The following is a 27,726-nucleotide window of genomic DNA, read 5'->3' as shown; positions in this document are numbered from 1 at the left end:
TATAGGAACCATATTACTCAATTGTTTTGGCTGCTGGGAATAAAAAGCAGTAAAGAAGTGTGGCAATATGCTTGATAGTAAACTCACCGCCAGCAGGTTCTTGCGTAGTATTCCTGTTGAGTTAAAAGCGGTGAAAAAACACATCCAGCCGGGTTGTTTTGTGACTATCACTCCATCTAACTGGCCCACATAGTGCCTGGCAGTTTGCGGAGCAACACCTGTGCACATAATCTGCTTCTAGTCCCCCTACAGCCCTAAAAGGTTTAATAGACCTGTCGTCATGGAGACCTACAACACGCTTTACCACTTGCGCATGCGCACACCAACCACACGCGCAAGAAAAACTCAATCACAAGCAATAAAATCTCCATGTAGTCACTATAAACAAGGGAAAGCATCCAAATTGTACCCAGAACAAAAGGTTACTATAAAAATAAAATAGCACTGTCTCTGTATTAACATGAATAGCCATTCACATTAATTCAACCAGTGTTCTATATCTCGCTCTATGAGATTTTAAGCATTAAAGCAAAGATGGTGGAGCAAAATAAAACTATTTTTGTTTGTATTTTTGTTTAGGAGTGTGCACCGCTAAAGCACAATATCAACTTAAATATCATGAACTGAGGCCTTAAATTGAGTCTTGCATTATTACTTCTCTTGTAGAGAGATTATAAATAGTATGATAAATAATTACTTTATTTCGGACCTAGCCCATAGAAGAAAAATATGTGATGAATTAAATATTTTAAAATATCTACACTGAGTTGGTAATGTTTGAAAAAGTCAATCGTGTAACAAACAAACGGACACACTTGAATTCGTCTTTACTTGTATCCACAAAATACGGACCATATGAGGAGTCCCTGAATGCAACATTTGTTTTAGGCGCACTGCACTCTGGGTCGTGAAGTTCGCTGTAGGCTTTCACTGTTCGGAGAGCTCGGCACCGCGAATGACGAAAAACGACATTTCCCGTGTTGCCACTATCACTACAGATAAACTACACGCCCCTTAACTTGACGCACGACTGACGGCACGTAGACACAACTTCTGATAATGTTTTGAGTGAGTACATATTAACTGCTAACTGCCGCTAAGCACAGTGGAAAGAGTGGGTGTTTCTCCTACAAATGGCCACCATCGTCTTTTGCTGTGTAAATAAAACGGCTCGGACTACCGCGAGACGATGTTTGATTTCACATTTAAAGGGGCTTGCTAGTGCAGGAAAGTCGCAATTGCCGTTATCCTCCACTCACAGTCCGTCACCGACTTTCCTTCCGGGAACGAGATGGTTTTCCAGGGGTTCCAGCGTACGATTCATGTCCCATGGGACTGCAGGCAGATCCGCAGCCGGGCGAACCAGAAGGGGAGCCCTGGCGCTCAGTGGAGCCGCAGCAGTGACAGCGGCAGCGGCAGTAGCGGGGTTTTTAGCCAACGCTAACCATTTCCAGCGTGCTGAAATGGCAAGGAAAGTATCCCAAGCCGCTGAGGAGAAGGAGCAACAGGGGGATATCTTGGAGAGATGCCAGGGGTTCATGTCTCCTCCGGTGACCGACATCGGTGTGCTGCAGGAGAGGAGCGGGGAGATGCGCACGAGGATGGAGATGTTGATCATGGAGACGCAGGCCGATTTCTGCAAAGCTCTGCAGGAGGTGGACGGTGGGACGTTCAAGGTGGATCGGTGGGATAGGAAGGAAGGTGAGGGGGGCTCACCTGATATGGTGATCTGCAGAGCAGATCTATGTTCATCCTGACCATAATGCCTTAAAAGTACTGGAGTTTCAAGCATGCTGCGTGTTTCAGTACTGAATGCAGCATGGTCACAGATGCATGCAAGAAACACAGTTAGAAACTGCCAGTTATAAAAGCCTAATCTGCAAACAGAACAATCAATCTCATGTCAATGTCTTTCAATGTATTCCCCTTTTGACCCTGTGTGTGTGTGTGTGTGTGTGTGTGTGTGTGTGTGTGTGTGTGTGTGTGTGTGTCAGGTGGCGGAGGAATCAGCTGTGTGATGCAAGATGGAAAGGTGTTTGAGAAGGCGGGGGTCAATGTGTCAGTTGTGTTTGGACACCTGACCGAGGAGGCTGCCAGGCAGATGAGGAGCAGAGGGAAAGTCCTCAAAGGGAAAGATGGTAAGTTCTGTTAACTTGATATCTGTATGCAGGTTTAGAGCTTGATCTAAAGGTATGGTAACCTACATTCAGAGTATGTATAATGGATAAGGTTTCATGTCAAGCTCTGTTTTCTCCAAGGTAAGCTGCCATTTTGTGCCATGGGTGTGAGTTCTGTTATCCACCCCAAGAACCCCCACATCCCCACAGTGCACTTCAACTACAGATACTTTGAGATCGAAGAGGACGATGGTGAGTGTGCGACTGTCGGCCCTTGACGTCAGCAGTTGTGTCTCGGTGTCAGTGACACTATTGAGTTCATGAATGAATGATAACCCTTGTGTCCTTCTTCCTTGTCTCTTGTGTATTCTAGGCTCTAAGCAGTGGTGGTTTGGTGGCGGCACAGACCTGACTCCAATTTATATTGATAAAGGAGATGCATTTCACTTCCACAACACCCTGAAGGAGGCCTGTGACAAGCACCACCCGCAGTACTACCCCGACTTTAAGAAATGGTATGACTTAAGATCAGTCCTGTGTTTGTGAAACTCTGTGTGTGTGTGTGTGTGTGTGTACCTCAGCACATATGCATCTGTAGGTCTGATTTCTGTGTATTAGTGTGTGCGTGTGTGTGTGTGTTTGTGTGTGTGGATTACAATGGGTGTATCCTCACTGTAAGTTGATGATAAGAGGAAGTCTGCCTAAAATCTGCAGTTGCAGAAAAACCGTTGAGCCGTGATGTTGGCCGGTGAATGACCATTAGGGATACGAAAAGGATGGGTGTGGTTTATCTGATGTGGCTTGTCATGAGACAGTTTTGTCAATTTAATTTGAAGTTGGATTAAAAGGGAAAAGTTAGCCATCCTGTGAAATATATTTGCTTTCTTGCTGAGAGTTAGATGAGAAGATTGATACCACTCTGACATCTGTCTGTTAAATATGAAGCTACAGACTTTTTACCTACAGTCAGAGCAAGGCTAGCTGTTTCCCCCTGCTTCCAGTCTTTATGCTAAGCTAAGCTAACTATCCCCTGGCATTAGCCTCATATTTATCGAGCAAACTCTCATTTAAATTCACTTTAGATGTGCTTTCACCTTTTTTATTTTTAATTCCTTTCGTCATAACTGTACTTTTACTGACTTTTTATGATTGTCTTTAAATAATTTATTTGCATAGCCCAGATCGACTGACTGTTTTCAAGTCCAGTCCTGGTTTAAAAAAAAAAAAAAAAAAGAATAATGGGAACAGCTACTTGAATATTTTGTCGTGTATTGTTTTTGTTCTAATTAAGTAGCTAATATTCCTTTGCAGGTTGTTCTCTCCACTGTTTCCACAGTTAAATCCATAGCCCGACATGGAAACCGAATGATTTTACTATCCAATTCCTCTGGTGTCCAGGTGTGACAGATACTTCTACATCCGGCACAGAGGAGAGACTCGGGGTATAGGAGGAATCTTCTTCGATGACCTGGACTCCCCGAGCCAGGAGGAGGCGTTCAACTTCGTCAAGAGCTGCGCCCGCACTGTGGTGCCCTGTTACCTGCCCATCGTGTACAAACACCTCAACAACTCCTTTACTGATGAGGAGAAGGACTGGCAGCAGGTACGACGAGGAAGGTGAGTAAAAGACGAACAAAAGAACCAGTAGCTGTCAATGAGTAATGCATATATTTTACATAGGTTAAAACCAGAATTCAATTATCATGCAACAGTAACCTTTCCTAGAAATAAAGACTCAAGCATGTTTTTAATTAAGTTTATTATTGATTTGTCATTAAAAAATTCTTGGTTTGCACGTTCTGGATTGAATTAAGGCACAACATTAAAAATGTCCACTTAAATAAGTAACATAAATTACATGAAGCTAGGTGTTTGCAGTGGCTTTTGTGTGTTTATGTTGTAGATACGTGGAGTTCAACCTAGTGTATGACAGGGGAGTGAAGTTCGGCTTGGCCACACCTGGCTCCAGAATTGAGAGCATACTCATGTCCCTCCCCCTCACTGCCAGGTAAGGTACCACTGGTTTGAAGCAGTGCTCGCCCTGCTCGTGTATGACAGTAATGAGCTGTCTGTGTTGCTCGGTAACAAACTCACCCTTCATCCTCAGGTGGGAGTACATGCATGAGCCTGCCAAAGATACTCGGGAGGCTGAGATGCTGGAGGTGTTACGAAACCCCAAGGAGTGGGTGTGACTACAGTGTTCACAGGTTTACATGTCAATATGGACAAAACCTCCAGGAAACCGTCTTTGTTGTATTTGATAATGGTGTGACCTGTTTGACCAGAACACCATGTTAAAAATAAATAATAGGAGGTTGTATTGCACTTGTCTGAAGACTTTTAAAATCTGCGTTGGTACTTTTTCTCTCTTTCCTCTTTGTTATGTTTTGTCAGATCAGCCTTGCTTCATCACATTGGGATTACATTACTACTCATAATGAAATATTGTGTTTTTAAACTTTATGACTGAGCTTTGTGCCATTACTTCCTGCCTGGAAAACTAGGGAGACCAAATAGTGTAACTTCACAGGTGGCCAATATACCTGCTTTTAGGTCATCTCACACTGATTATGTGCTCCTCTTTAAGAAGTGTTTGTGTCAAACACTGGTGGGTTTTTTTCTGTGCCTGGGCTAAATGTGGCTTGCTCTACTTGAAACTGTCAGAGCTCTACTCTCCTCTACTCTGTAACAAAGCACTGAAAGGGGAAATAGGGACAAACTGAGAAACTAATGTATGTGTGCCAGCACTGGTATCAAATTTTAATAAAAGATTTTGACGTTTCACTGCGTCTTTTCACAATGGGTTATTTTTGACAATCAAAGCTAAACAATAAGAATGGACTGATGCCCCTTGAGCCCCATTTACGCTGTGTTTTGTCGTTCATTGTAGTTAATGAGTCACTTACTGGTTTGTTTGAACAGCAGTAAACAATACATGGATTTTGGATCATGTTCTGCAGAGGATGAATGTCAATCACAGAGCCATGAAGAAAGAAGAATGTTTGTAAAACAAAATGCCATTTGAAATGTAAAAAAAAAATTAAAGATAACAATTATAACATTGTTTGTTCCAATATCTTTGACCCAAATATTATTATATAAAGTTTTTTTTTCACTGTGAATCACGTATTTTGTAGTTTGTTACAGCACTTGATGTAACTACTCAAATACAAAACACCATTTTTATGGCTTCATTCTCAATTTCTTTTACATCATTTACCTATAAATCATCCTTTAATGTACCTTTGAAACTTCACGATTCATTAGCGAGAGACTGAACAAAGCTAAGCAATGTATCACACGTTTGTAAAATGATGGATTCCTGGTTGAGTCCAGCCGGGTAGAGGAGAACAGTGGGAAAGTCAAGTTTAAACACTAAAAAAACACACACCAAAAATAAACATTTGTACTCTCCAGATGAAGTTCACAAGACACTGAATGAAATTAAGGAAACGTGTAGCACATTTTTTATGTTTTATTACAAATTAATTCAAGCTTCTGCACATATCAAGGCTTTATAACAAGTTCCCTTGCATTTAATGTTATATAACATTTTGTTTGTTTGATAAGGCATTGTAAAAAAAGGGGGCTCTGCAAGTAACAGTACAACTGACCTAACCAAAATGGCTACCCCCACCAGCACAACTCAGTTGAAGGTTATAGCAAGTGCTGAGGTTCACAGGTCAACTCACAAATATGTATAAGAATGATATTCAGTGCTCGAAGTCTGTGAGGTGTAGACAGGAAATGTGTGACATTTATCAGTATCTGTGAACATTAGACATATTTGGTTTTTAGAGTATGTAGCAACATTGCATATAGAGTATGAGCACTTTTTTCAGAGGATTACAGTGACATCGTTATAGTTGAGAGTGATGCTGGAGACGTCAAACCAGATCGTCCTAGTTTCCATCAAACAGCTCATTTTGAGCTTAAACACAAAGTGCCTTAATTTATTCACAACCTACTGTATAATAGTTACACTAGTATCAATGCATTCACCGCATTCCTATGCAGTAAAAAACAATCTCACTGTAACTTACTTTCACACATACAGACTATACATATTTATATACAAGTACATTACACATGCTAAACATGATCTCTGTCCATAGTGGCGTTAAATACAGAATCTCTCTGATAACTCTTTTCCCAAAGCTTCGGTTTCTATTGCTTTCTGTCCCACATTCCTGTCCAAGTCACTCCACAACTTACATTTATGGTGTAGCTGCAAACCTATTTGAAGAATCCTCAGTGTGCTTTAAGTGAAAGTGGCACAGCAGAAAACTCTGAAGTCATATCCAAGGCGGTTACATTTGCTTTAGGAGAAAGGTTAGGGAAAGATTTTCACAGTTAAAGCGGGCTCTGAGCAATTGTCAAGGGCCCAGAGGTGGATAAGGGCCAGCGAGCACCGACCATCAACAAACAGTGCAGAGCCACATCCCACTTCAGGTGTACAGACCAAGCTGCATGCATTACCAAAATATATGCACATGGGACACACATAGACAAAACACATTTCCACACCCCCTTTATAACTGATAGCCTTATCTTAAAATGTGAACTTCTTAAATTTAACATTCACAAGTTTATACTGATGTTGGACCGATGCATTTGTTTGGCAACTGGACTATTTAAACCTTCATGAAGGGCCTGAAAGTCTAAACCAAGGTTTGCATTCACACATGTATACATTTGATTTGGATAGTTTTGGTTTCACATTGCAATTATGCAAGCACACTAATGACCTAAACATGACATACCTATGTAAGCGGCATCTCCCTATACTTGCACTTAATTGGTTTGCAGACGGTCGTGCGTCTGACGTCGGCGTGTTGTCTATAATAATTGTAATTAATAATTTGGTCTACCACGACTCATTTTGCTATCGCTGACGACAGCCTGCCAGAAATTCCTGTAATTTGTCCAAAAGTCTGAACCATCCAAAAAATGTTTTCACACTAGAAACAAACAGAACCCATGGTTCAATTTGATCTGGACAGAGACCACCTCTTTTCATTGGACCAAGGTTCGGCTCTTTGGTCCGTGATAGGTTTTACACTGGTAATTTTGGTTCGGATCAAACTGAAAAGTCAGAAAGTCCGGACTAAACGAGGTATTCAACAATGAATAAAATTACTGACTGTAAAGTGGAAGGGTTACTAGTAGTGCAGAGCCCATTGAGAATTAACACCCATCTCTTCAGCTCTACACAGTGTTGACTAATTGTTATGGTCTGTAGCCTGATCATTTACTAAATGGTTGGGTCTCAAAGCTCCCCCCAGTACAAAACTGTGCTGGTAGCAAACAGTGGGATGAAACTCATATTGCTCTGTGTCTGCTGGAGTAGATAATGATTTTTAGTTTGTTTTCTGCCCCCTGGTGGTCACAAATCACGTAACACAACTTTAATGTGTCTGGGTTTCATTTGAGTTGTTTGTTTTGTGGTTTAAATGCTGTTTCTGAATCTTGCCTAGCTATTTTTTTGCAAAACTATGCAATATACAAAATTCAAAATTTAAAGGTATTAAAAATAGATGCAAAGTATCTGCTATTGACCACTTAAGTCTAAAAGATTGGCACTAATCTTCAATAAAAGCATCGGTCCAACACCATATACACTTTTAGAATAGTTGTCCTTCATTATGGTAATCAGAACCCTTTTTTTTCTCTTTACACTGCATGCATCATTTGTTATGCCTGCTGAGTTAAGTGATTTGCTACAGTGTGACAGCATAGATGCAACTTGAGGAAAATCAGCAGAGGTGTTGGTTGGTTTTGGTATTGCGATCATTTGCTCCTTCCTGCTATCATTTCACCTCAATGATGAAAGGTTAGTGCAAATTTTGACAGCGCTGGCTTCGGCAAAGATTGCATTAGTCCATTGACCAGACAGTTAATAGTGTTTCTGTATGTGTTGAATGGGGAAGGCTGGTGATACCACAACAGTGGCACTGCTAAATGCTAAGATGGTCTTAGTGTAGGTTAGGGCTTTTGCTGGGGTGGAAGTGAGACACAGGTTTACGTCCCATGGCCACCATTGACACTAGTAGAGCTGGTGTTGACTATATCCTCATACTGTGGAGGTGGCTCCGTCTCTATTTGGACGTCTGTATGGCCCACAGCCTCCTCATAAGATGGTGGTGGGTCTCCAGCACTTCCTCTCCCTGATGTGAGCTCTGAGCCTGGATAAGCTGGGCTGCTGTGGATGCTGAGTTCTGATTGGTCACCATGGTGGTAATCCCTCCCCCAATGGTCCATAGAGACCACTGACAGGACGTGGTCATGATGCGAGTGTCCCAGGCTGGGGCTGCGCTGCGAGCGCTTGCGGGAGTGGCAGCGCCACACAGTAATGGCGATGGCGGCAACAATGAGCACAACCAGCAGCAATGGCACGATCAAGTAGAGAGAGTGGACTCCACCAACCACTGTCTCCAGCCCTCCAGATGGACTGCTCTCCCGTACATATTCCTCCCAGAACCGTCTCTGCAGCCAATCAGAAGACAAACACACATGTTGTCAAAATTAATACAAAATCAAAAATATTTTCTTCAGGATAAGACTACATTCATGCAGGCTACAGTGTAAACATGGGGGCACAAAATTGTTTCCAAAACACAGGGTCAAAGTACACACAGTGTCCACTGTATACTTTTTATCCGGATTACTGCAACACAAAGGCAGTAGACAACAACACCCGAACAAAAAGCGACCACATGATTGTGCACGTCCATCTGCGTGACTTTGCTCTCTGGCCTCTCACAATAGTTTTACCCTCTCTAGCATACACTCGGCTTTTCTTCCTGCTGATAATCATCACTTCCTGAAAAAACAGCCACATTCCACAAGTTACCACTCTTGGCATAGGATTTCATTACTGGACACGTGAACCCTACAAAACAGCACTTTAAAAGGGATATGTTGGATGTTTTTACATGGGGCAGCTGGTATGAGTTACTCAGCTGTAGTAGTATTGACTTGTGGATTTAAGCTCCAGCTGGGTGTCCTGTGTTCAGAGATTTCCAGGCAGCCAGCTATAGGTTGAAATAAGAATTAATTGCGAGAATTAAACAGCAGAATTACAATTGAGTTTTTTACTACCCTGTGGATTATTGTGTGTTTTTGCTTATGGTGTTGTTACTAGTTATTTTTGTTTAAATAAGCTGTATTTTAACAAATGAGCTGTAGTACATTTTTGTCTGACCAGTCACAGGCTGGAATTTGTCTCTCATCCCCTCACCGTCTTCTCGTCATTCTCGAAAGCCTCGCGGGCTTCCTCATAGGTGCAGATCTCCTCACGGCACTCCCGCTGGATGTTACCCTGCTTCATCTCCTCCAGCAAGAAGTTGGCCCTGCGCAGCCGGCGCAGCACAGAGTGGGCCGCGTCCGCTGGCAGGAACACTGAGAGGCAGGCGATAGGGGAGGAGTGGAGGGGGAGACAAACACAAGGGCAGAGAGGGGGAAAGGATGTAAGATTGGGAGATGTGTGAAAAAAAAAGCATGAATTAAGATAACAAGCGGAGACAAGAAAATGAGAGAGAAAAAGAGTTAAGTTAGGGTGAGTCAGTAAGCGGAACAGCATGGGGGAGGAAGCGAAGGGGGAGGTTTAAGCAAACAGAGAGTATTGAAAGAGAGAAAAGTGAGGCAGAAGGAGGAAAAGAGGATAGAGATCCCCCAAAAAAAGCAAAAAAGTGAGAGGGAGTGAGGTGGGGACTGCAACAAAGGCAGCAGAGCAGAGCCGAGCGCTGCCCAGTGCCCACATTTCTGCATAAAAACAAAAGCTCCTTTGATTTAGGCATCCATCCCTGGGCCACATAAGAGAAACTGGAGGAATGAACTTAGAGAGACAGAGTGGCCCTCTGTTTCACACATCCAGGACAAGAAAATAAAACTCTTGTACAGGAAGTGCACACAAGATGCCACAACATGCCCTGGGAATGTATGATGTGCTACTGAATTAACAAGTAATGGCATCTGTGTGACTCACAATTTCAGGGATGTGATTGACTTGAAAAGCAAAAAATAAATAAAAAGAGCAAAATGCAGGAAAATGGGAAATTGCCCGAGGAAACAATGGGAATTGTGTGCTAAAGACAACATAAAAAACCTGCAGGGTCAAATTCCAACAACTAACTTGTGTTTGACAAACAACAGAAAAGAAAGAAATAGGAGGAGGGTTTCTGAAAATATCTGTACGTGATGATGTTCATCATTTCTCTGCCTGTGGGCATAAGATTAGTGTCCACAAACTTACCACTGCCCATGATTCCTGCGAGTCTGTTTGGGGTGATTTATCTGTAAAAAACCAAACACACATTAACAAACAGCTTTGAACCAGCTAATACATATGAGTCAGACAATAATCAACCAGGACTCCCTCTCAAAAACTACACCTAATCCTTTGTTTCTTTTCTTAGGATAAACAGTTATCTAAAGAATTATTTGAATCCTACACAGCAACAATACCCTAATGTCAGACATTTGTCAATGTCAAGATTTCTCACTAAATTCCTTTTAAAAAGTTGATTTGAAAACGAAACAATGACTTGTATCACAGCCGTATGTCATGTATAAGCAAGTGTTCCTACACGCTTTGGGAAAATAAAACTTCAATATTATAACAGAATGAATAGATAACAATACTGTTTCAACAGCTAGGCGTTAAAGGGCGTTGCTGTGTTGTGAATATGAGACATCCTTGACCAAAGTGACAGTGACCAATGGCGGCTACTGGTCAGTTTTACACATGAATGTGTTACGGGAATCCTGCTCGTAGCTTCCCAGAATAGATCACCAGCAGCGGAAACATCACAAACAAAGCGCCGCCGCCCCGTTGTACAAATAACAAGAGAGATGGGACAACGACTGAAAGCTACAACAATGTTAGCTAAGCTTCATTACGGTCTGCTAACGGTCTATTCTCGTCCGTGTGAGGAGCGCTATGTGTCGGTGAGGGCTGGAACTGGTTAGCGTGTACTGACAAGCGGGGATGATTTGTGGGATCAGTGCGCCTTCAGCGACGGATGCGATTTAACGAGCGAGCAACACATGATTCAAACGGCCAGATATCAGACACAGAGGTCGATAGAAGGACCTCCGCTAAATATGACAGGTTTGTACTTCCGTCTGTCAGTATAGAACTGAACTTTATCACTTCAGCTCACCTCTTTTCGTCCCCAAAATGCGCAGAAACGATCCCTCGCCTTCTCCTGCTGCCCCAAAGTGTTGCTATGCACGTCGCGCAGGCGCACAGCTCTGTTTGCGTGCAGCGGTCCCATGAACTTCCCCTTCCCCTGAGTTAAAGGGACAGTCCAGAGATCAACACACCTTATACTGACCACAATCCTAGCTATGATCTGAGGGCCTTAACATAAAGCGATAATGCACACAAATTAAGAAGAGTAATTAAATATAACATTGCTTCAAATTGAAAGGATAAACATGTAAAGTTTATCTGTTGCCAGTGTTTTTGTGACCATCAGAAGTTACTCTTTACTGCCGGCTATTCATTTAAACTGTGCACATAATATCAGTAGTTAAACATATCAACATGTCTCATAAACTTGAAATAAGAATAGATGATGATGTAAAAATATGTTTACAAATCTCATCAGATTTCAGTCTCTTTTTCTGGATCTGACTGATGTGCATATTTCCACCAAATTCTGTTTCTATTGTCTGGTTTAAATTTAAATCAGATAATTAATAATAATTAATTAATTAATTAATCAAATTCAGTATGTATGTTTTTCTTTTCCTATTTCTACCTGCGAAAATAAGTAACTGAATCTGTTGCTGTCATCATGTTTTATTGTAGTTTTTAACTTCACTGAATTATATAAGCAAAATTATGTTAATTTAATGTTTGTCACTTTCATTTTCAGTACAATTGATTTTCTCCTAAATATGAACACAAAATGAAATCTGAAAGATGCATATTTTAGATTGTGTTAGATTAGATGTATTATTTATTACTAAACAATATATGTAATTTTGTATTTTGCTCACATCAACTAATCAACTGTGGTACTCTGTCAGACTATTTGAAGATTTCAGTCTGACCAGTGACATTTTGTACCTCACACATGCAATGAATTATGCACTCTACAACAGTAATGTTATATTAACGCTGATGAGTTTGTTCTTAGACCAGGACTGTGTGTGTGTGTGTGTGTGTGTGTGTGTCTGTGTGTGTCTGTGTCTGTATGTCCCTGTTTTTACCCACAGAGTCTCTACTGATTACAATCTGTAATCATCAGTAATGATGTTCAAAGACTTTGCCACCAGGAACAGTTGACCTACACTCCTGTAACTCAAAGACACACAAAAAACCCACACACACACACACACACACACACACACACACACACACACACAATGTCAAAACTGCTGTGGAAGGGTGAGAGCTTTTTCCCATCATAATATAAACCTGCCCTTGTAAAATAAGTAATACAAATCTATTCATTATGACCACTATTTTCTTTAATTCAGTAGTTCCACCAACCAGCCAGTAAATTAACAAGGAATCTATATTAATGTTGCATTTCTGATTAAATGTAACTATGAAGTTAATTTGTTTAAAAAAGTACTTTTGTGTGTGTGTGTGTGTGTGTGTGTGTGTGTGTGTGTGTGTGTGTGTGTGCATATATATAGTTGTGTGTGCGTGTGTGTATGCGTGTGCATGTGTTAATCAATATGAATTAATTTCCAAGATTCTCCCTAAGGACAAAGGATTAGCTAAGTTCAATTAGCAAAAAAATGAGCAGTGTAAGCTTCCCTCAGCACACCCTGTGTGTGTGTGTGTGTGTGGGGGGGGGGGGTTAAACAAAGTGTTACCTGAAGAGATTAGAGAAAGAGAAGTAGGGTAAAGTGTGTCCCAAGAGTAAAGCAGGGACGTAGTTAAAAAGTACATGCAAATGTGAACCCATATGGGATGTAAGTTTGAAAAAGTTTTAAAATGATCAATTCTGGATGTTTGGCCTCATGATGGCTGTGTTTGGTGGCTGCGTTTAGCCAATATTCCACATAAATTTTACATTTTACCCCAAATTACAGCAGCAAAACCTCCAAAATAGCACTTGCACCTTCACAATTTAATGAAAACTTAAGCACTGTTTTAGGCGCCACAGTATCCCATCAAGCTGTGTCTACTTCACTTCTATTAGTTGTGTCTTCATTTCCCAGAATGCCTTTTGAAAATCACAGACAGCAGGCGTTGTCAGAAAATATCATTCTTTTACAGTTGAAAAAAAAAGAAAATGAGTGTTTTCTTTCTTGTGAACTCTGTTACTATGAGTTAAAGCATTTAAAGCATACGACTTTTTTTGGGAGAAAAAGGGGGAAAATAAAGTACATAAAAAACATGAGTGTGTCGAGTCTTCTGCATTATATTCTGGACCATTGAGCCTTGTTGAAAGCATTTCTGCTTATTGGAACCCTACAAAGAAGTTGACTAGAAAGCATTTCTGTTTTCCACCTCCACAACGTTTATATTGTGCAAGTCTGATTGGTTGTCAGTGAACATAATTAAAACGCACGACTAACCATCAATGAACTTCTGTTCCAATGCCTTCACTGTTATTGTTTTTTTGCTCCTACAATATTGATGACTAACAGACAGAGAGAGAGAGCTGCTGTGTTAAGTGGGTCTAGGCACTAGGACCCAGCAGGGGCAGCACCGTGTTATTTCAGTGATCTGCAGCAGCAGCAGCACCACCACCACCACCACCACCACAGTCCCGTCCGCAGAGCGCTGGGTCTACAGCAGCGGCAGCAGCGTCCTCTGGACTCCGGACGCGGAGTGAGCGGCGGCTCCCCATCCTGCTACCCCACATCACGGGCACGGGCAGGGGAGGACAAGCACAACTTAACCCTGACTCCTTTTTTGTGGATTTGAGGAACAACACAGAGCCCAGCGCGAAAACACACACATGTTCTTCTTCTTTGTCTTGTTTGTTTTTAATGAGTGAGATACTTTAGATATGGCTTCATCCGTGAGCGGCACAGAGGAGGTCCGTGTGTCGGCGTTGACGCCCCTGAAGTTGGTCGGACTGGTGTGCGTCTTTCTCGCCCTGTGCCTGGATGTCGGGGCCGTGTTGAGTCCGGCGTGGGTCACGGCCGATGACCAGTACTACCTGTCCATGTGGGTGTCCTGCTGGAAGCCTGTCAGCTCCGCGGAGTGGTCCTGCAACAGCACGCTGACCACCGGTGAGACAGACGCTCATGCGCCCACACACACTTATTGTAAGCTGATGGGGTGATGCGCCACCATGTTGTTTTGGAACTTTTAAACCCGTTGGGTGTTGTAGTTTTAGGGATGTTTCACCCTTGAAATGGCAGGATTTGGGGCGCAGACAGACACCCGCATTCATATTCAAATGAAAGTCAGACGCTCAGGGATAACAAAGGATCCCTGCAGACAGTGCACTGCTGAACCAATCTGTTCTGTGGGTGAGAATTATAAAACATCACCCAGGAGAGAGCTAAATGTTAATTACTTTATAATGAGATATTGCCTGGTTAATTTAAGACTGCAGAACTTTTCTACATGAAATAACATAGTGAACAATGGGCGGCACATTGCTGCTTTCCAAGTGGGAAATAATCGACCATATATAAAAAATAAGTTTATCCTTGAGTCTCAAAGTCTGATGATTAAGACACCTTTGGTTTTCTATCTAGTTAACTTTTCTTCTGAAACATTTGCCCCAAGTGCACCACTGAATGATGTGGGAATTTTGCCTCGCCAGGAGCGGTCCAGCTGGGGTTTCATTTGGCCTTTTGTTGCTCACAAAATGAGCCTTTGTGTGGGTTTCTTCACCGGCCAAGGAGCGAGGGCAACTCAGAGCAGAGAACTCCCCAGAGATCCAGATGCCTGGAGATTAGTAACCAGGGAAACAAGCGAAGCTCTCCAGAAATGCTGATTTTCTCTATTAAGGAAGCTTCTTTATAGCGTCCCCATGAGGGTTTCTTCTGGAAGCATTTCATATTTCCATCACAGCTGGTCATTCAGTCATAAAAAAAAAAGTAGCTGGTTGAGAATAGGTCACTATGACTTTATGAGCAGCGTTAACAAAAAGCAGTCATGAGTTCGGGAAAGGATTTATTATAAAATAAAATCTAATGTAATGCAATACAATTCTTCTGCATTTTATGTTCATTTTCTTATTGAGACACTGGCACATTTTTTTAGGCCAACGTTTGTGGCTATTAGGTTACACTGGATTGTAAGGTGGACAAAATAACAGAAACACATAATCCTGTTCAGTACAAACTTCACAAACTAAAGCCTCAAAAATCATGAGAAAAAATAAGGTAGCATTTCCTGTAGGGTTTTTTATGGCGTTATATTGTTTTTTTTGTATGTGTTTTCTTGTGTCCGCACTGTAACTTACTATATCCTGATATACTTAGCACTATATATTTTGTGAATTTATCTCAGGAGGATTTTTATCAGCATAAAAGTTTTCTAAACTCTATTCTGCACTCCTGACTACATCTTCCTTCATTTTTTGTATTTGTGTGTGTGTGTGTGTATATATATATATATATATATATATATATATCTCACTTTTTGCTGCCTCTGACCCCCTCCTGGGTGCTGAGTGGTGAATTGTGTTTTTGTTAGTCTGACAAAATGTTTTCTTTCTGTCTGAGAGATGAGTAACTGTGGGTCACGCTGGCCCCGGTCCTCCTCTGTCAGTGCAGACAAAGTGCACTTTGGTGCCATATAAAGACATGCAGTCTCCGTGTCAGCTCTCAGCTCTCAGCAGCAGCATACCACAGTAAATGCACACAGCAAACTGCCCATTTCCTCAGGCTTGTGCTTGGCTAGGCTTATTGATTTGAATCCCAGTAATCAGTTTCTACCCCCCTCGTCAGCCCCCCAATATTTCCTCAGTGTCATGCTCTGGGCATTAAATAAATCCTGTTAGTTTGAAACACCAGCTGGCCGCTCAGATGTTTTGAGCTTGTTCTGTAAGGCCTGCATGTGTGTGTGTCTATGAAAACACACAATGTGAATTAGAAAGCATACATGAGATATTGTCTTGTTACATACTCATGAAGTGTTTAAAATAAATAGACACAAGGCAACTCTTCTTCTCTTACAGTTTCTCTCTCGCACACATGTAGGTAGAGGGTTGCAGGTCAAGTATAAAAGATGCAGGCTTGACACAGGACTGGGAATGTGGAACGGTCGTGCAAGAGCAGTGTGTGTGGATGCCAGGTCGGTGTGAGATGATGGGACGAATGTGGAGCCAGTGTGTGAGACGAGTCCAGCTCAGTCAGACGCAGTGATGGCAAAGCATATTAATAATGTATTACATTATCGATCCCGTATTTGGGTGATTGTCCGCTTGTCTTTGAGGGAGGTCACAGCACATTATTGGATACAGAGGGCTTGTAAAGGTTCAGCGTCTTGCTCATGGGCCCTGCGGTCTTGAACCATGGACTTCTGGTTGAAGATCTTCTTACTTCTTAAACTTATGAGATTGAGATTGAGTGTGCGTGACAGCAAGAGAGATACTCGAGGCTCTTCTGTGACACAGATCTTCCACCATTGTCTCAGACAAAGGAACAGAATTGGGGCCCTGAAGGATTTTTTCGATTAGCACTTCAGCAGTCCCTGACATGCACACATGGGACCATAATTAATGCTCAGATTGGATCTTGTGTACTGTATCTCCTTTTCCATCTGTCATCATGCGGGGCTCAGATTAATAGTTTGGCGCTTCCTGCTCGTCAAAGCCTTTAAGCACTCCAACTCTGGCTGTGCTTCTTGCACGGCGTACAGGGTCTGTTCCAAATCTGAAATGAGATGACTCTCTGCATCCTGCTGTTTCATGGGCGCACTGATAAGGCTTTCGGTTGCAGACTGGCTGGGCTGAAGGCACCAAACTGACCTAGAGAAGATATCTCACCAAGGATGGGCTTTGACAAGTACAAGTCAAGTCACTGTGGCCCTTTGCTGAGAGGCAGCCAGCGAGGCAGTGGCAGAGAAAATCAAGGGGTCAAGCTTTAAGGGGGGCCCCATGTTGTGCAAGCTTGAGGCTAGAGGGAGCGGGTGCTCTGCTTTTTGTGGGCTCTTTCCAACATCCTGTGGTGACAGGACCCATTTTTAAACTCTAAATCCTGAACCATATTTGGTCAAAAGTAGTTGATGTTTGTTTATATTTGAGCTGCTTGGCCCCTGGAATAAAGTTTCCCTCCAACTAGAGTGGGAACTGTACTTTAAGCAGCTTATGTTCCGTCACTTTCTCTCCGCTGGTGAATGTTTTAATGATTTTCTGCCTCAATAGAGGGGAAATATTCTTGGCAATGTTTAATCTTTTTATTTCCTGGGCTCCATAATAGACAATACCATGTATACTTACTAAAAAAAGACAAAACATATTCTAAAGTCTACTATACACTAAAGTCTTTCAATGTGAACTTTTCCACCCACTGTAACATTGAATCACTTATGCAGTCCCCTTTATGCTTTGATGTTATTTTTTTCCCCACCCACTGTACTTAAAATGATTTCCTCCTGTGTAATCAAATGCCTCATCATAATATCCTCTGCCTGTTTACATATAGACCTCCTGTTTCCGCGAGTACACATTCAAGCTACGAAAGAAAATCTCTAAACAATAACATAGTGTGTCTCTCAACAATCAGTTAACGTCCCACGGCTAATTAAGTCTCTAAGAAATTGTTTTTCATAAATGCACCGTTTTTCGTGAAATGATTTCTTCTGTACAAAGCAAACAAAAATCTCTATATTATAATGTCTTTCTGTTTTTGACAAACACATTTTGCTCCCACTTCAGCCTTCCAACAAGGATAGGCATGCAAGATTAAGACGGCAGTTATTTCCAGTTGAGCGTATTTGGAGTAAATCTGAATGAAATGCTGAGAATGCTGCTGAGCTGGCATCAGCCAACAAGGAGGGATACTCATTATCTGAGTCACCTCACAGACTTTGCCTTTCTGCTGCATTGGGATCCATTACCGAACCGCTGACATCCAAGCCTAGCCAGGCGTGTGTGCGCGTGCGTTTGTTTGTTTCTCGGTTCGAGGGTTATTCACGGCATGGTTCACATTCTTCTTCTGCCACATGGATCCCCAGAGGTTCACATCAAAATGTTATGAGCCATCACCGAGCTCCTCAGAATATGCTAATGTAATAGTTGTCTCAGCCTCTTAAACTGCAGTAATTCACCACAAACTTCAGTGGGTGGAATTATTTTTCTCTTGTGTGAGATTGAGCACGGCAGTGTTACCGTGGCTCACCAACATGGCCCGTGACCTATCCTGCTGCCTCCCTCTTTTCCTTTTATCCCTCCTCGTCTGCCTCCACTTTCCTCCCTCCTGTCAACAGCACAGACACGGCTCTCCACAGTAACCCCGTTTTAGCTACCTATGTCACTCTGTATCTCAGTGTGATTTCATGCCTTTCCTCCCTCACTCCCCCCTCTCTCTGTCCCTGTGTGTGTTTGTCTCAGACTGGCAGATCGCCACACTGGCCCTGCTGTTGGGGGGAGCAGCCCTCACCCTGCTCTCCTCCCTTGTGGCGCTGATTTCCCTGTGCTTCAGCTCCAGGAGTCGCTGCTACAAGCCCGTGGCTGTCATGCTGTTCTCTGCAGGTACGTAAAGAGATTCTGTCTTATTGGAAGACAAAAAGAAAGGAAGAAGGAAGAGCTGAGGAATAGTCCAAAAATACAAAACAATCACTGTCCAGCTTCCAAAAAAGTCTATGTACATAGTAGGCTGGCTGTCAGGGGAAGGAACCATGGCACTGTTTGAAGAAAGGATTTTAGTGGCCATCAGAGTGCCTTTTGTCTCCATCCCTCCAGTTTTTTGTAATCTTGAACATTCTGTATGCATTTACCATACATATTTTGACAATGGTACCTTCTCTCTTTCCTGTTTTCCTCTGCAGCGGTGCTCCAGGTGTGCAGCTTGGTCCTGTTCCCCATCAAGTTCATAGAGACAGTCAGTCTGAGGGTGTACCACGAGTTTAACTGGGGCTACGGCTTGGCCTGGGGATCCACCATCTTCTCTTTTGGAGGGGCCATCCTCTATTGCCTCAACCCCAAGAACTATGAAGACTACTACTAAAATCTGTGAGACAAGAAGAGAAAATGAGACTCTCTGTGTCCTCTCAGTGATAGGACCTTTCTGTCCGTTACACAGTGCACAACCACAGACTAGAGAAATAGGAAAAACAAATGCTTATTGTTAGTTTCAGGACTGGAAAACAAGCTCTTCCATTTGATACTGTGAACTTATTGTCTCAAAGACTATCCTCACTCATTGGACTGAAGCCCTGTGCTCTCTTAAAAGTTTTGGCAGCAAACCAGGCTGTGAAAAATAAATCCGAAGCAGGTCGTTTAATTTGGGAGAGAATGCCACCACTCAGATAAGCCTGCGTCCCCTTTAAGTGGAACTCCAGCAGGTCTTAGATTTGGGCAGAAGGGTTCAGTGACCCCATACCAGGGCGAATTGGTGGGCTAATTAACCAATCAGAGCAGAGAAGGCAAAGGATGATGTAAACTTGAGCCAATCAGTGTAGTAACAGATCCAGGGAGGAAAATATTCTATTGAAGTGACATCCTGAGGATGACAAAGTGAGGAAGACAGGGAACACCCAAGGAAATGCGACATGCTACATTTCTCCAGAGATACATTACTTCTGGAACTTGGCCTTCTTCCTCCAGTAGAGTGTAATAGATCGGTGAAAGCATGGCTTTATTTTCTCCTGTCCTATTTGGGTCTATTTAAAGGCTCAGAAATACTATAATAAACAGAAGCTACCTAAGACAGTAAAAACATTCCACAGCCACCTTCAAAATGATATCATACTGGTGAGAGGAAGGTTTACTGGTTAATGAATAGCACAGTCTGTCACATGTGAACAGTGGTAAAACCTTTGGATGCTATTGTAAACCTGCAGCATAACCCAAGTTATACCTGCTTTTTGATAAAATGTTGTATTATATGTAAGTATGTGCAGTAAGCATAATAAAGTAATATTCATTCCAAGAAGACCAGTGGGAAAGAAGATGGCAAATGACCATGTCTGCTGAGTGCGCGCATGCCTGCATGATCATACCACCCTGCATGTGCTTACACAGCTCCCCATGTGATGCCTCCTTATCTTCTCACCCTGTAGGAAATGGGAATGCTCTCAGTAGAAGCACCATTAAGAGTAGAACAGTAGATTTTTCTGCTTCAGATAGCGAAAAGCTGTATCAGAAAATCATTGTAGTTATTGAAAAAGTCAGTATACTTAGTTTTTGCATCAAGTTAGGGTCCAAGATAAAGTGCTTCAAGAGATGCATTGTGCTGTGCATGAGTAGCATTTTGACCGATCAAGAAGAACATGGAAAGTTTCAAACCTGGAGGACAGTGTGCTCATGAGAGGTGAAACTGCTCTGCTCGGGTGCAACATTAGTGAAAGTGAGTGTGTGTGTGCATGCCACTACCATTTGCTGCTGTGTTTCTGATTCCCACTGGTTGGATTACTTACATAATAAAAACATGTACTGGGGGAAAAAAAGGTGTGTTTGGTTCATTTGTGGAAAAAGGAGCATCTCCGAATTATGACAAACTATGCAGACATGCCAGCTGTGCATGGTCAAGTCACATAGAATCAGCTCCTTTATTAAGTACAGCAAGTTGAGGCATTTGCACAGGAAATCAACATCTTTTGAACACATAATACAGGGTGGCATAATATGCATAAAAGTACCAGGAATATACTTATATGCAAGTGTCTTTAGTGTTCTTCTTTCAGTGAAATGAGCTCTAATGCAGAGCCAGATACAGTGTACAGTCTACATTTCGCATTAGTCAGAACGTATATACCATTGCTTTCATTGTTCCACTGTCAGAGAGGGAGTTACAGGTCCAGGATTAAAGTGGAAGTGCCTCCATTTTGAGTTCAGGAATGGGCAGTTTGTGTAAACAGGGCAGTCACTCATTCTACGTGGAATGTTCTCTAGGTAAACCGTAGCTCCTCCTTCTCCTCAATCCTCAGACGCTTTGACCTTTCTGAAGCCCCGTCCCACCCACTGCCAGAGTCGCAGTGTGTCACTCCCTCTTTCATATATTTGACATGAGAAGAGTCTCCACATGTCCTAAAAAAAGAATCATCATCCGCCAATGGAAACAAGGGTCAAAGTGCACAGGAGTAGTAGATGGGAGCAGGACAAGTGTGCAGAGAGGGATAGTGGCTCTTCCTCAGCAGGTAAGAGGAGCTTATATATTGATTGACAGGGAAAGACCTCTAGACAGATTCTGCAGATTTTGGAGGGATGGGGCTTATACTATCCAAGGATTGGCAGGGGATGGGGCAGGGTTGGGCAATACAGCACAGCGCTAAGCTCAGGTGTAGCGCGGCATCTCGCACTGTTCACAGCGGTTGAGTGCAGGATGGTTGAGGAAGGTGCAGCTTTCACAGTTCCACTGGGCGCCCTCAAAGTCCTCGTCCCTCTGGGGCCCCGGCACTGGCTTGGAGCCCTGCTCCCCTTCTAACAAAAGCAAAGAGAAGCAGTATGTTGAAAAAGGCTGTTGTTTATGTGATAAAGCACATAACGCAACAATTTAAGTGTCATCAACTCAGCAGGCGTGTGTGAGGTATGTATTCAAGTAACACCCATTCACTATAAATGTTGATAGACATGGGCATTCACTAAATAGTAAGGTTTCTCATCTAGTTTCCATGCCAACAGTTTTGTGGAGATCAACACAGACCAAAGTCAGTTAAGCTTTTGGTCTCGATTTTCAAACAAAAATGTCCCAAAACTTCAGTGTGCTGGAAGGCAAATAAATGAATGGTCTTTCATTGAAATCTGTTTCTTAGCAACAGTATTAATGTGTGATCCTACCCTGCAGAACATCTATTTTTCTTCTCTTCTTTACACAACCTTATGAAAATCTCTCATGACTCACTTTTATGTTCAGAAAACCACGTTGAACAATTCTCACCTTTCCTCCCAGGTTTGGGCGGCACTACTGGACCGGGCTGAATGTTGTCATAAAAGTTGTTCATTGCTTTTGGGTCAAACTTCCCTGTGGAGGAAAGCAGAAACCAGATACAGAAGTTTGTTTGCCCATCCCAACCAGAGGTCAAATTAGTCCAATCAGTTTCCAGACAGTTTTCAGGCCGACAGCAACTGTCTCCTCATTTACTGCAGAGGACTACAGCAAAAACAGAATGCAGGGTCAACAGGCAAAAAAGTTGAACCTGGCTCAATTTTTGCAGCAATGTAATAAAACATCATTTGGGGTTAACTAATTTGTAACATCAACAGCAGAGTTTGGTAAAATAACTGCCGCTGTAATAATTTTCCAGAGTTGTAAAATTATGTCTCAAAGTGTATATACCGCTGTGCAATGTTTTGGCATCCAAAAAGCCTTAAAATTAATGGTTCCATTATTCAAACTGACCATCCTGGATTGCATTTAATCATAACACTGGCACCCGAAGCAACACGCCCCAGCCAACGCAGTACTTAATTTGGTATAAACAGCTAGTGATATCACTGATGCTACAAAAAATAAGCAAATTCAAGCACTATACACACGTTTACACATTACAAGAAGATGGTGCCTGACATGTCCTCACACATGAGACACATTTTTAAGTTAACTGCAACATGACACAAGGAAGCTCACTCTTTCTTAAGTGTTTATATAGCCATGGGGATACTTTTTCCATATCAGATTTACGACTTAATTATCAACAATTACACATGCTTTTATCAGCCTCACAAAGAAAAATAGGCCAAAGAGGTACAGACGTACCCATTCATTTTTGTCACTGGATGGAATTTTCTGCAAGCACAGTTCTCCAGCTCAATAAGCTGCTTTGTGAGTGTATGAAAGTTGGGCTCCAAGAGGCATGTAAAGATCACTCACACAAATTACACATTTACATTGGCTGTTTGTTGCAACAAAGACCACAATCAACACCATTTTTCAGAGCCCTATAACAACTTCCATCCGTTCGACTATTGTCTACAACAACTGTGAATTTTGGCTATTCAAAAGCTGGTCACAGACACAAATATCAAACAAAAACAAACAAGCAGGCAAAGTTAAAAGAATATTTCTATCAAAATAACAGGAACAGTAATAAATAGTTGCATACAAATGTGTAACTAACAAGATACTGCCACCACTAAGATACAAATAAGTTTGAACATGCACTTTATTGTCTGCCCACGAAGACATGAATTTGCATGGGTCAACATTTGAACACTGAAAGAAATACAATGAATAAACAAGAATAAGTTTAAACTCAAGGACTGACCAGAAAATTCAATTATTTTGCTGCAAGTTCAGATTTATTCATTGACTGAGCAGGCCATCCTCTACACAGTGTGAGAAGGACAATGGTGAGGGAAGCAAGTGTTCAAAGGCTCAGAGGAGAGACATTGTGCATACAACTGCTGCCCAGGTGCTTCACCATTCCCAGCTTTATGAAGGAGTGGCAAAGAGAAAGCCAGTGTTAAAAACGACTTGCATACATGACATCTCGGGCAGTGTTTGCCAAAAGGCATTTGGAAGACTGAAACAAAGCAGAACAATGGTGCAGGAATTTTCCAGGGAGACCACGACCCAAATGTTCAGTGGCACTGGGCTGATTGCGAGTAAATTGGTCGCACTCTTGAGACCGCTGCATTGGACTGTTTCAGCCCCCAAAGACACCACTAATGGTAAATATATATAGCATTGCAACTGACTTCCACACACTGTGGTTAGGGGTATTACGAGGCAATGCTGTTATCAATTACGTAATCAACAAGGATCACGTACCAGCAAGACACGGGCCCAATGAGGGTCAACCTTGGACATTGGTCATTTTAGAACGCTGCATCTGTATGCAGCGTGATGGAGCCTCTTCAATCACTTTGGACCCAACTCTGCCTGCCTCTGGGCTTGGCTCTTTCAAGATCAATGCTTTCAAATAAATCAGAGACACACTTCAAAGGTTTATGTGGAGGAATGTGCATTTATGTGAGTGCGTGTGGCTTATGTGTATGTGTATGTATACCTCTAGACTGCAGTAGATCCGTCTCCTTCAGGGTACAGTCGATATCAATCTGAAGCTGTCTGTTCAGACTCCGCAATCGTGTCATCTCTTCAGGCTGCAGCCAGTGCGAACACACAACCCAGTTAGATTAGACAAAAATAGACTACCAAATATTACCCATCCCTCCTTTCAAACTTTTCTTACAAGTTTCACTTGATACAATAGTGCAAATTGTCTTACTAGCACTGCTGCATTTAAGCTGCATCTGGACTGCTAAGTAAAGTTTAAGTTTGAGCTTGAGTTTTTAAAGATTTTGTTCCTTTTCTGCTTTTTAAACAGCACACATGACACAAGTCCAAAGCCTGATTCAAATCCAGAGTGTCAGTTACAATCTAGCTGCTATAGCCTCCACGACTATTGGATGAAGATAGTCTAAAATATTGTGAATCTTGAACTTCTGAAATCATTAATAATTTCACAGCCTCTGGTTGTACTTCACCTTTTGTGAGCATGTGAAAAAATACAAAATTGTGAAGAGCAAAAATGTTTGTGCGAGTCCAAGTACATGTTCAGTCCTTACTCTGGGTATAAGACTGGTTGAGTTGACTCGTCGAAAGCGTCTTTGAAGGGCGTCATATTCCATATTGTTGACATCAGCCTTCAGTTGTTCTAGTTTCTGCTTCTCCAGCAGCAGCTCCTTCAGTAGACGCTCCATCCTGGCCCGTTGGTGGAGCAGGAGAGCTGGTGGGAAACACACCAAACACAAAATGCTTGAAATTCACTCGCTTTCGTACTTTGTTACTACTTCATACCAATATACAAGCCCAACGCTGACATTAAGGTACAGGGGCTGGACAATCACACAAACTGCGTAATTTATATGGCTGGGGGGAAAGACTCAAATATGATAGCAAAATATGCCAAAAAGATAGCAGCTAAACACCACAAAAAGATGATATTCACCTCTAAACTCTGCTCAACAGTGATTTCATCAACACCAGTAGGAAGTCAAATGTCTTCTAACAAGAAGTCAGCTATTCTCAGGCAAAAGACTAGTAACAGAAAGTCACACACACAGAGCAATAGAGAGAAAAAAACAAGAATCCCTTACCTTGTGTGTAGGCATAGTCATCAGAGCCCGAGCTCGAACGTCGAGGCATGTGCTGAAACTGACTGGCAACGTTCCCTGGTAGAGCGGAGATGGGCAGGATGGGTGCAGGGGCAGCGTTGTGCTCCCCTTGGTCTACTATGTTGAGAAGAGACTCCGCTTCGGCCACAGGAGGTGAGCTGGGTGGCCTCTGGGCCTGGCCTCCGGGGGACACTTTGATTTTGAAGGTGTAGGCCGACTGGCCTGGTTGAGGAGAAGAAGCAGGCCGAGGCCTTGCAGGGCCCTGATGCTGCAGGTACATCCCAGGGTGGAAGGTTGCCGGGCCTGCAGGTCCACTCATAGTGATACCTCTCGAAGGGGAGCTGGGCGAGGGGCTGGTGGCCATGTAAAGCGCTCCTTGGGGGTGGGAGGTGTGCACAGGTGAATTGCTGCGAGGTCGTGGACCCTCCAGGGTAATCTCTATCTGGTTCTTGAGGGAGCTTTTTGTGTGGTAGGGCCGGTAGACTGCTGGCTGTTGCTGGGGTTGTTGCTGGTGATGGTAGGGCATGCTGGGAAGGGTTGGGGAACTAATAGGGTGGAAGACATATTGCTGGTGCTGGGGTTGCGGCTGTGGTTGTGGTGGCTGGACCTGATGCTGTGGGGAGCTGTAAGGAGAGCCATATGTGGGAGTACTGTAGGGGGACTGCTGATGCTGATACACAGGTGCCCCCGAGGAGGACCAGGGAGCTGGCTGTGGGCTCTGGGAGGGTGAGGGTCGAATATACAGGGTGGTGTTAGTGCTGTTAGCGTAGTGCCCAGGGGGGATCTGTAGAGCCTGTGGGACATTGGGTATACTTTGCGAAAGTGTGACAGTTATAGGGTTCATAGTGTAACGTGGGACAGGGGAGTATGTGGGAGACATGCCCTGCATTGTGGGTGGAGGGGTGGGGGTGCTAGCAGACCGGCTCTGATCGTTCATAAAGAAAGGATTGTAACCCGGGGAGGGGGCCATGGTGGCAGGGGCTGACAATGGCTCAGGGTAGCTGGGCCGCTGGGGTTCGATGTGACTGTCACTGGTGCTGTGCACTAGGGAACGCCCTACACCTGCTGCTCCTCCATTTGCCTTGCTTGCCTCTGAGCCCGGGTAGCCCAGGCTAATGTGCAGCATGTGGTTTCGGCTCAGTCGCCCCTCCTCTGGACTGTGATGGAACTCTCCATACAGGTATCTATTACTCTCCTGAGCCAGCAGGTGGCAGCAGAGATCCAGGTTATTGTTGTTCTGAGACAGCAACAGAAAACAGTCTCAGTCATGCAGTTTGGATCACTGTGAGTGTTTTAAGTGCTCATCTTGCTGCCTTACTGTCCAGTATACATCATAAGGGTTAATACTAGGAGGTTGGTAATCGGGTAGTACAAACATAGCAACACATCCTAAAATAAAACAACCTTTAACCAAAGTGAATATCACAGTGTCACAATTTTCTAACATTCTCCGAACAGCTTTTCTGGGCACATGCAGGAGTAAGTGCGTGTGTGCGTGTTCTGTACCTGCAGAAGGCACTGTGACACTACCCCCTCTGGGATCTCTGGGAAACGCTGCTTGAGGTCCTGCAGGATGTGGTAGTCGAGCTGAGAGCCTCCCTGCGCCATCCTCAGCCAACACACAAAGACTCAACGAGCCCAAAGCGGCAAATGCTGAAACAACCGATCCCGTCTCATACCCTGAAGATGCAGAGTTGACAGACAAAACTGACGACAAAACTGAAATGTCATGGGAATGCTCGCAATAATCCTATTAGCACTGTTGGCCAGCCAAATGCCTGTCACACACCCAATGTGTCAGCAGTAATTAAAGCGTACATGTCAATTAAACAGTCTTTGTGAGGCATGTCAACCTGAGTTTTCAAAAAAGAGCATAGTTTATCGATCAAGAGAAGTGAAACAGCTCGAATATAACAGACGAACACAAAGAAAACACGCCAGCGTTACTGGTATTCATTCACATTAGCACACGAGTGCTAGCAAGGTGCCTGTCAGTCTGTTGTTGTTTGTTTAGCCATACTGTTGCACCAAGCAACGACGACATACCATCGCTAGCTAGCAGGCTAGTTATCAGCATCAGTTAGCCTCCGTGCATCACTCAAACAAACAACCCCACCGGTGTGCTGTGAGGCTACGGCAGGAAACGACATTACCATTCCTGGGAGATTGTCCCATGTTACCCGTAACTAAACCAGCAACACAATCCCCTAAACAAGTCGTCAGTTCAAATAAGATTAACTCAATTCGTCAACAGCCTGCCAGCTAACGTTGCTAATGCTAACCTTAGCTTGGTCCTGTTGGTTGGTCAGCTGTCACAAGCCTGGGTGTTGATGGATTAGCTAGCTAACCATGCTAAAGTCAGCGAACGTTAGCCACTAACGGCTTTACAAAACTTACCATATGTTATGAGCCCCCCTCATGTCTCGGACCATAGCTGAGTCCCGATGAGAGCTGTG

The 27,726-nt window shown here is 43.1% G+C and overlaps 4 protein-coding genes across 4 annotated transcripts; 2 read left to right on the top strand and 2 right to left on the bottom strand.

Annotated features, from left to right (window-relative positions):
• Nucleotides 1-1,068: 1,068 nt before the first annotated feature.
• Nucleotides 1,069-5,176, top strand: cpox (coproporphyrinogen oxidase). Its single transcript, XM_070909087.1, has 7 exons — nucleotides 1,069-1,701; nucleotides 1,995-2,138; nucleotides 2,259-2,369; nucleotides 2,491-2,632; nucleotides 3,516-3,734; nucleotides 4,021-4,125; nucleotides 4,225-5,176. The coding sequence occupies exons 1-7, from the start codon at nucleotides 1,134-1,136 to the stop codon at nucleotides 4,307-4,309; spliced, it is 1,374 nt and encodes a 457-aa protein (XP_070765188.1). The 5' UTR covers nucleotides 1,069-1,133; the 3' UTR covers nucleotides 4,310-5,176.
• Nucleotides 5,177-8,125: 2,949 nt separating this feature from the next.
• prrg1 (proline rich Gla (G-carboxyglutamic acid) 1) lies at nucleotides 8,126-10,407 on the bottom strand. Its single transcript, XM_070909568.1, has 3 exons — nucleotides 10,372-10,407; nucleotides 9,358-9,518; nucleotides 8,126-8,603 (listed from the first exon to the last, which is right to left on the bottom strand). The coding sequence occupies exons 1-3, from the start codon at nucleotides 10,379-10,381 to the stop codon at nucleotides 8,139-8,141; spliced, it is 636 nt and encodes a 211-aa protein (XP_070765669.1). The 5' UTR covers nucleotides 10,382-10,407; the 3' UTR covers nucleotides 8,126-8,138.
• A 3,477-nt stretch (nucleotides 10,408-13,884) lies between these two features.
• tmem47 (transmembrane protein 47) lies at nucleotides 13,885-20,655 on the top strand. The gene is made up of 3 exons (XM_070909410.1): nucleotides 13,885-14,324; nucleotides 18,605-18,745; nucleotides 19,042-20,655. The coding sequence occupies exons 1-3, from the start codon at nucleotides 14,099-14,101 to the stop codon at nucleotides 19,218-19,220; spliced, it is 546 nt and encodes a 181-aa protein (XP_070765511.1). The 5' UTR covers nucleotides 13,885-14,098; the 3' UTR covers nucleotides 19,221-20,655.
• A 209-nt stretch (nucleotides 20,656-20,864) lies between these two features.
• Nucleotides 20,865-27,726, bottom strand: tab3 (TGF-beta activated kinase 1 (MAP3K7) binding protein 3). Its single transcript, XM_070908720.1, has 7 exons — nucleotides 27,668-27,726; nucleotides 26,777-26,950; nucleotides 25,253-26,507; nucleotides 24,722-24,882; nucleotides 24,163-24,256; nucleotides 22,092-22,175; nucleotides 20,865-21,634 (listed from the first exon to the last, which is right to left on the bottom strand). Exons 2-7 carry the CDS (start codon nucleotides 26,876-26,878, stop codon nucleotides 21,489-21,491), a joined length of 1,842 nt encoding a protein of 613 aa, XP_070764821.1. The 5' UTR covers nucleotides 26,879-26,950; nucleotides 27,668-27,726; the 3' UTR covers nucleotides 20,865-21,488.

The sequence above is a fragment of the Enoplosus armatus genome, chromosome 7 (genome assembly GCF_043641665.1).
Source record: "Enoplosus armatus isolate fEnoArm2 chromosome 7, fEnoArm2.hap1, whole genome shotgun sequence".
NCBI lineage: Eukaryota > Metazoa > Chordata > Actinopteri > Centrarchiformes > Enoplosidae > Enoplosus > Enoplosus armatus.
This window is presented reverse-complemented; position numbering and strand designations above follow the sequence as displayed.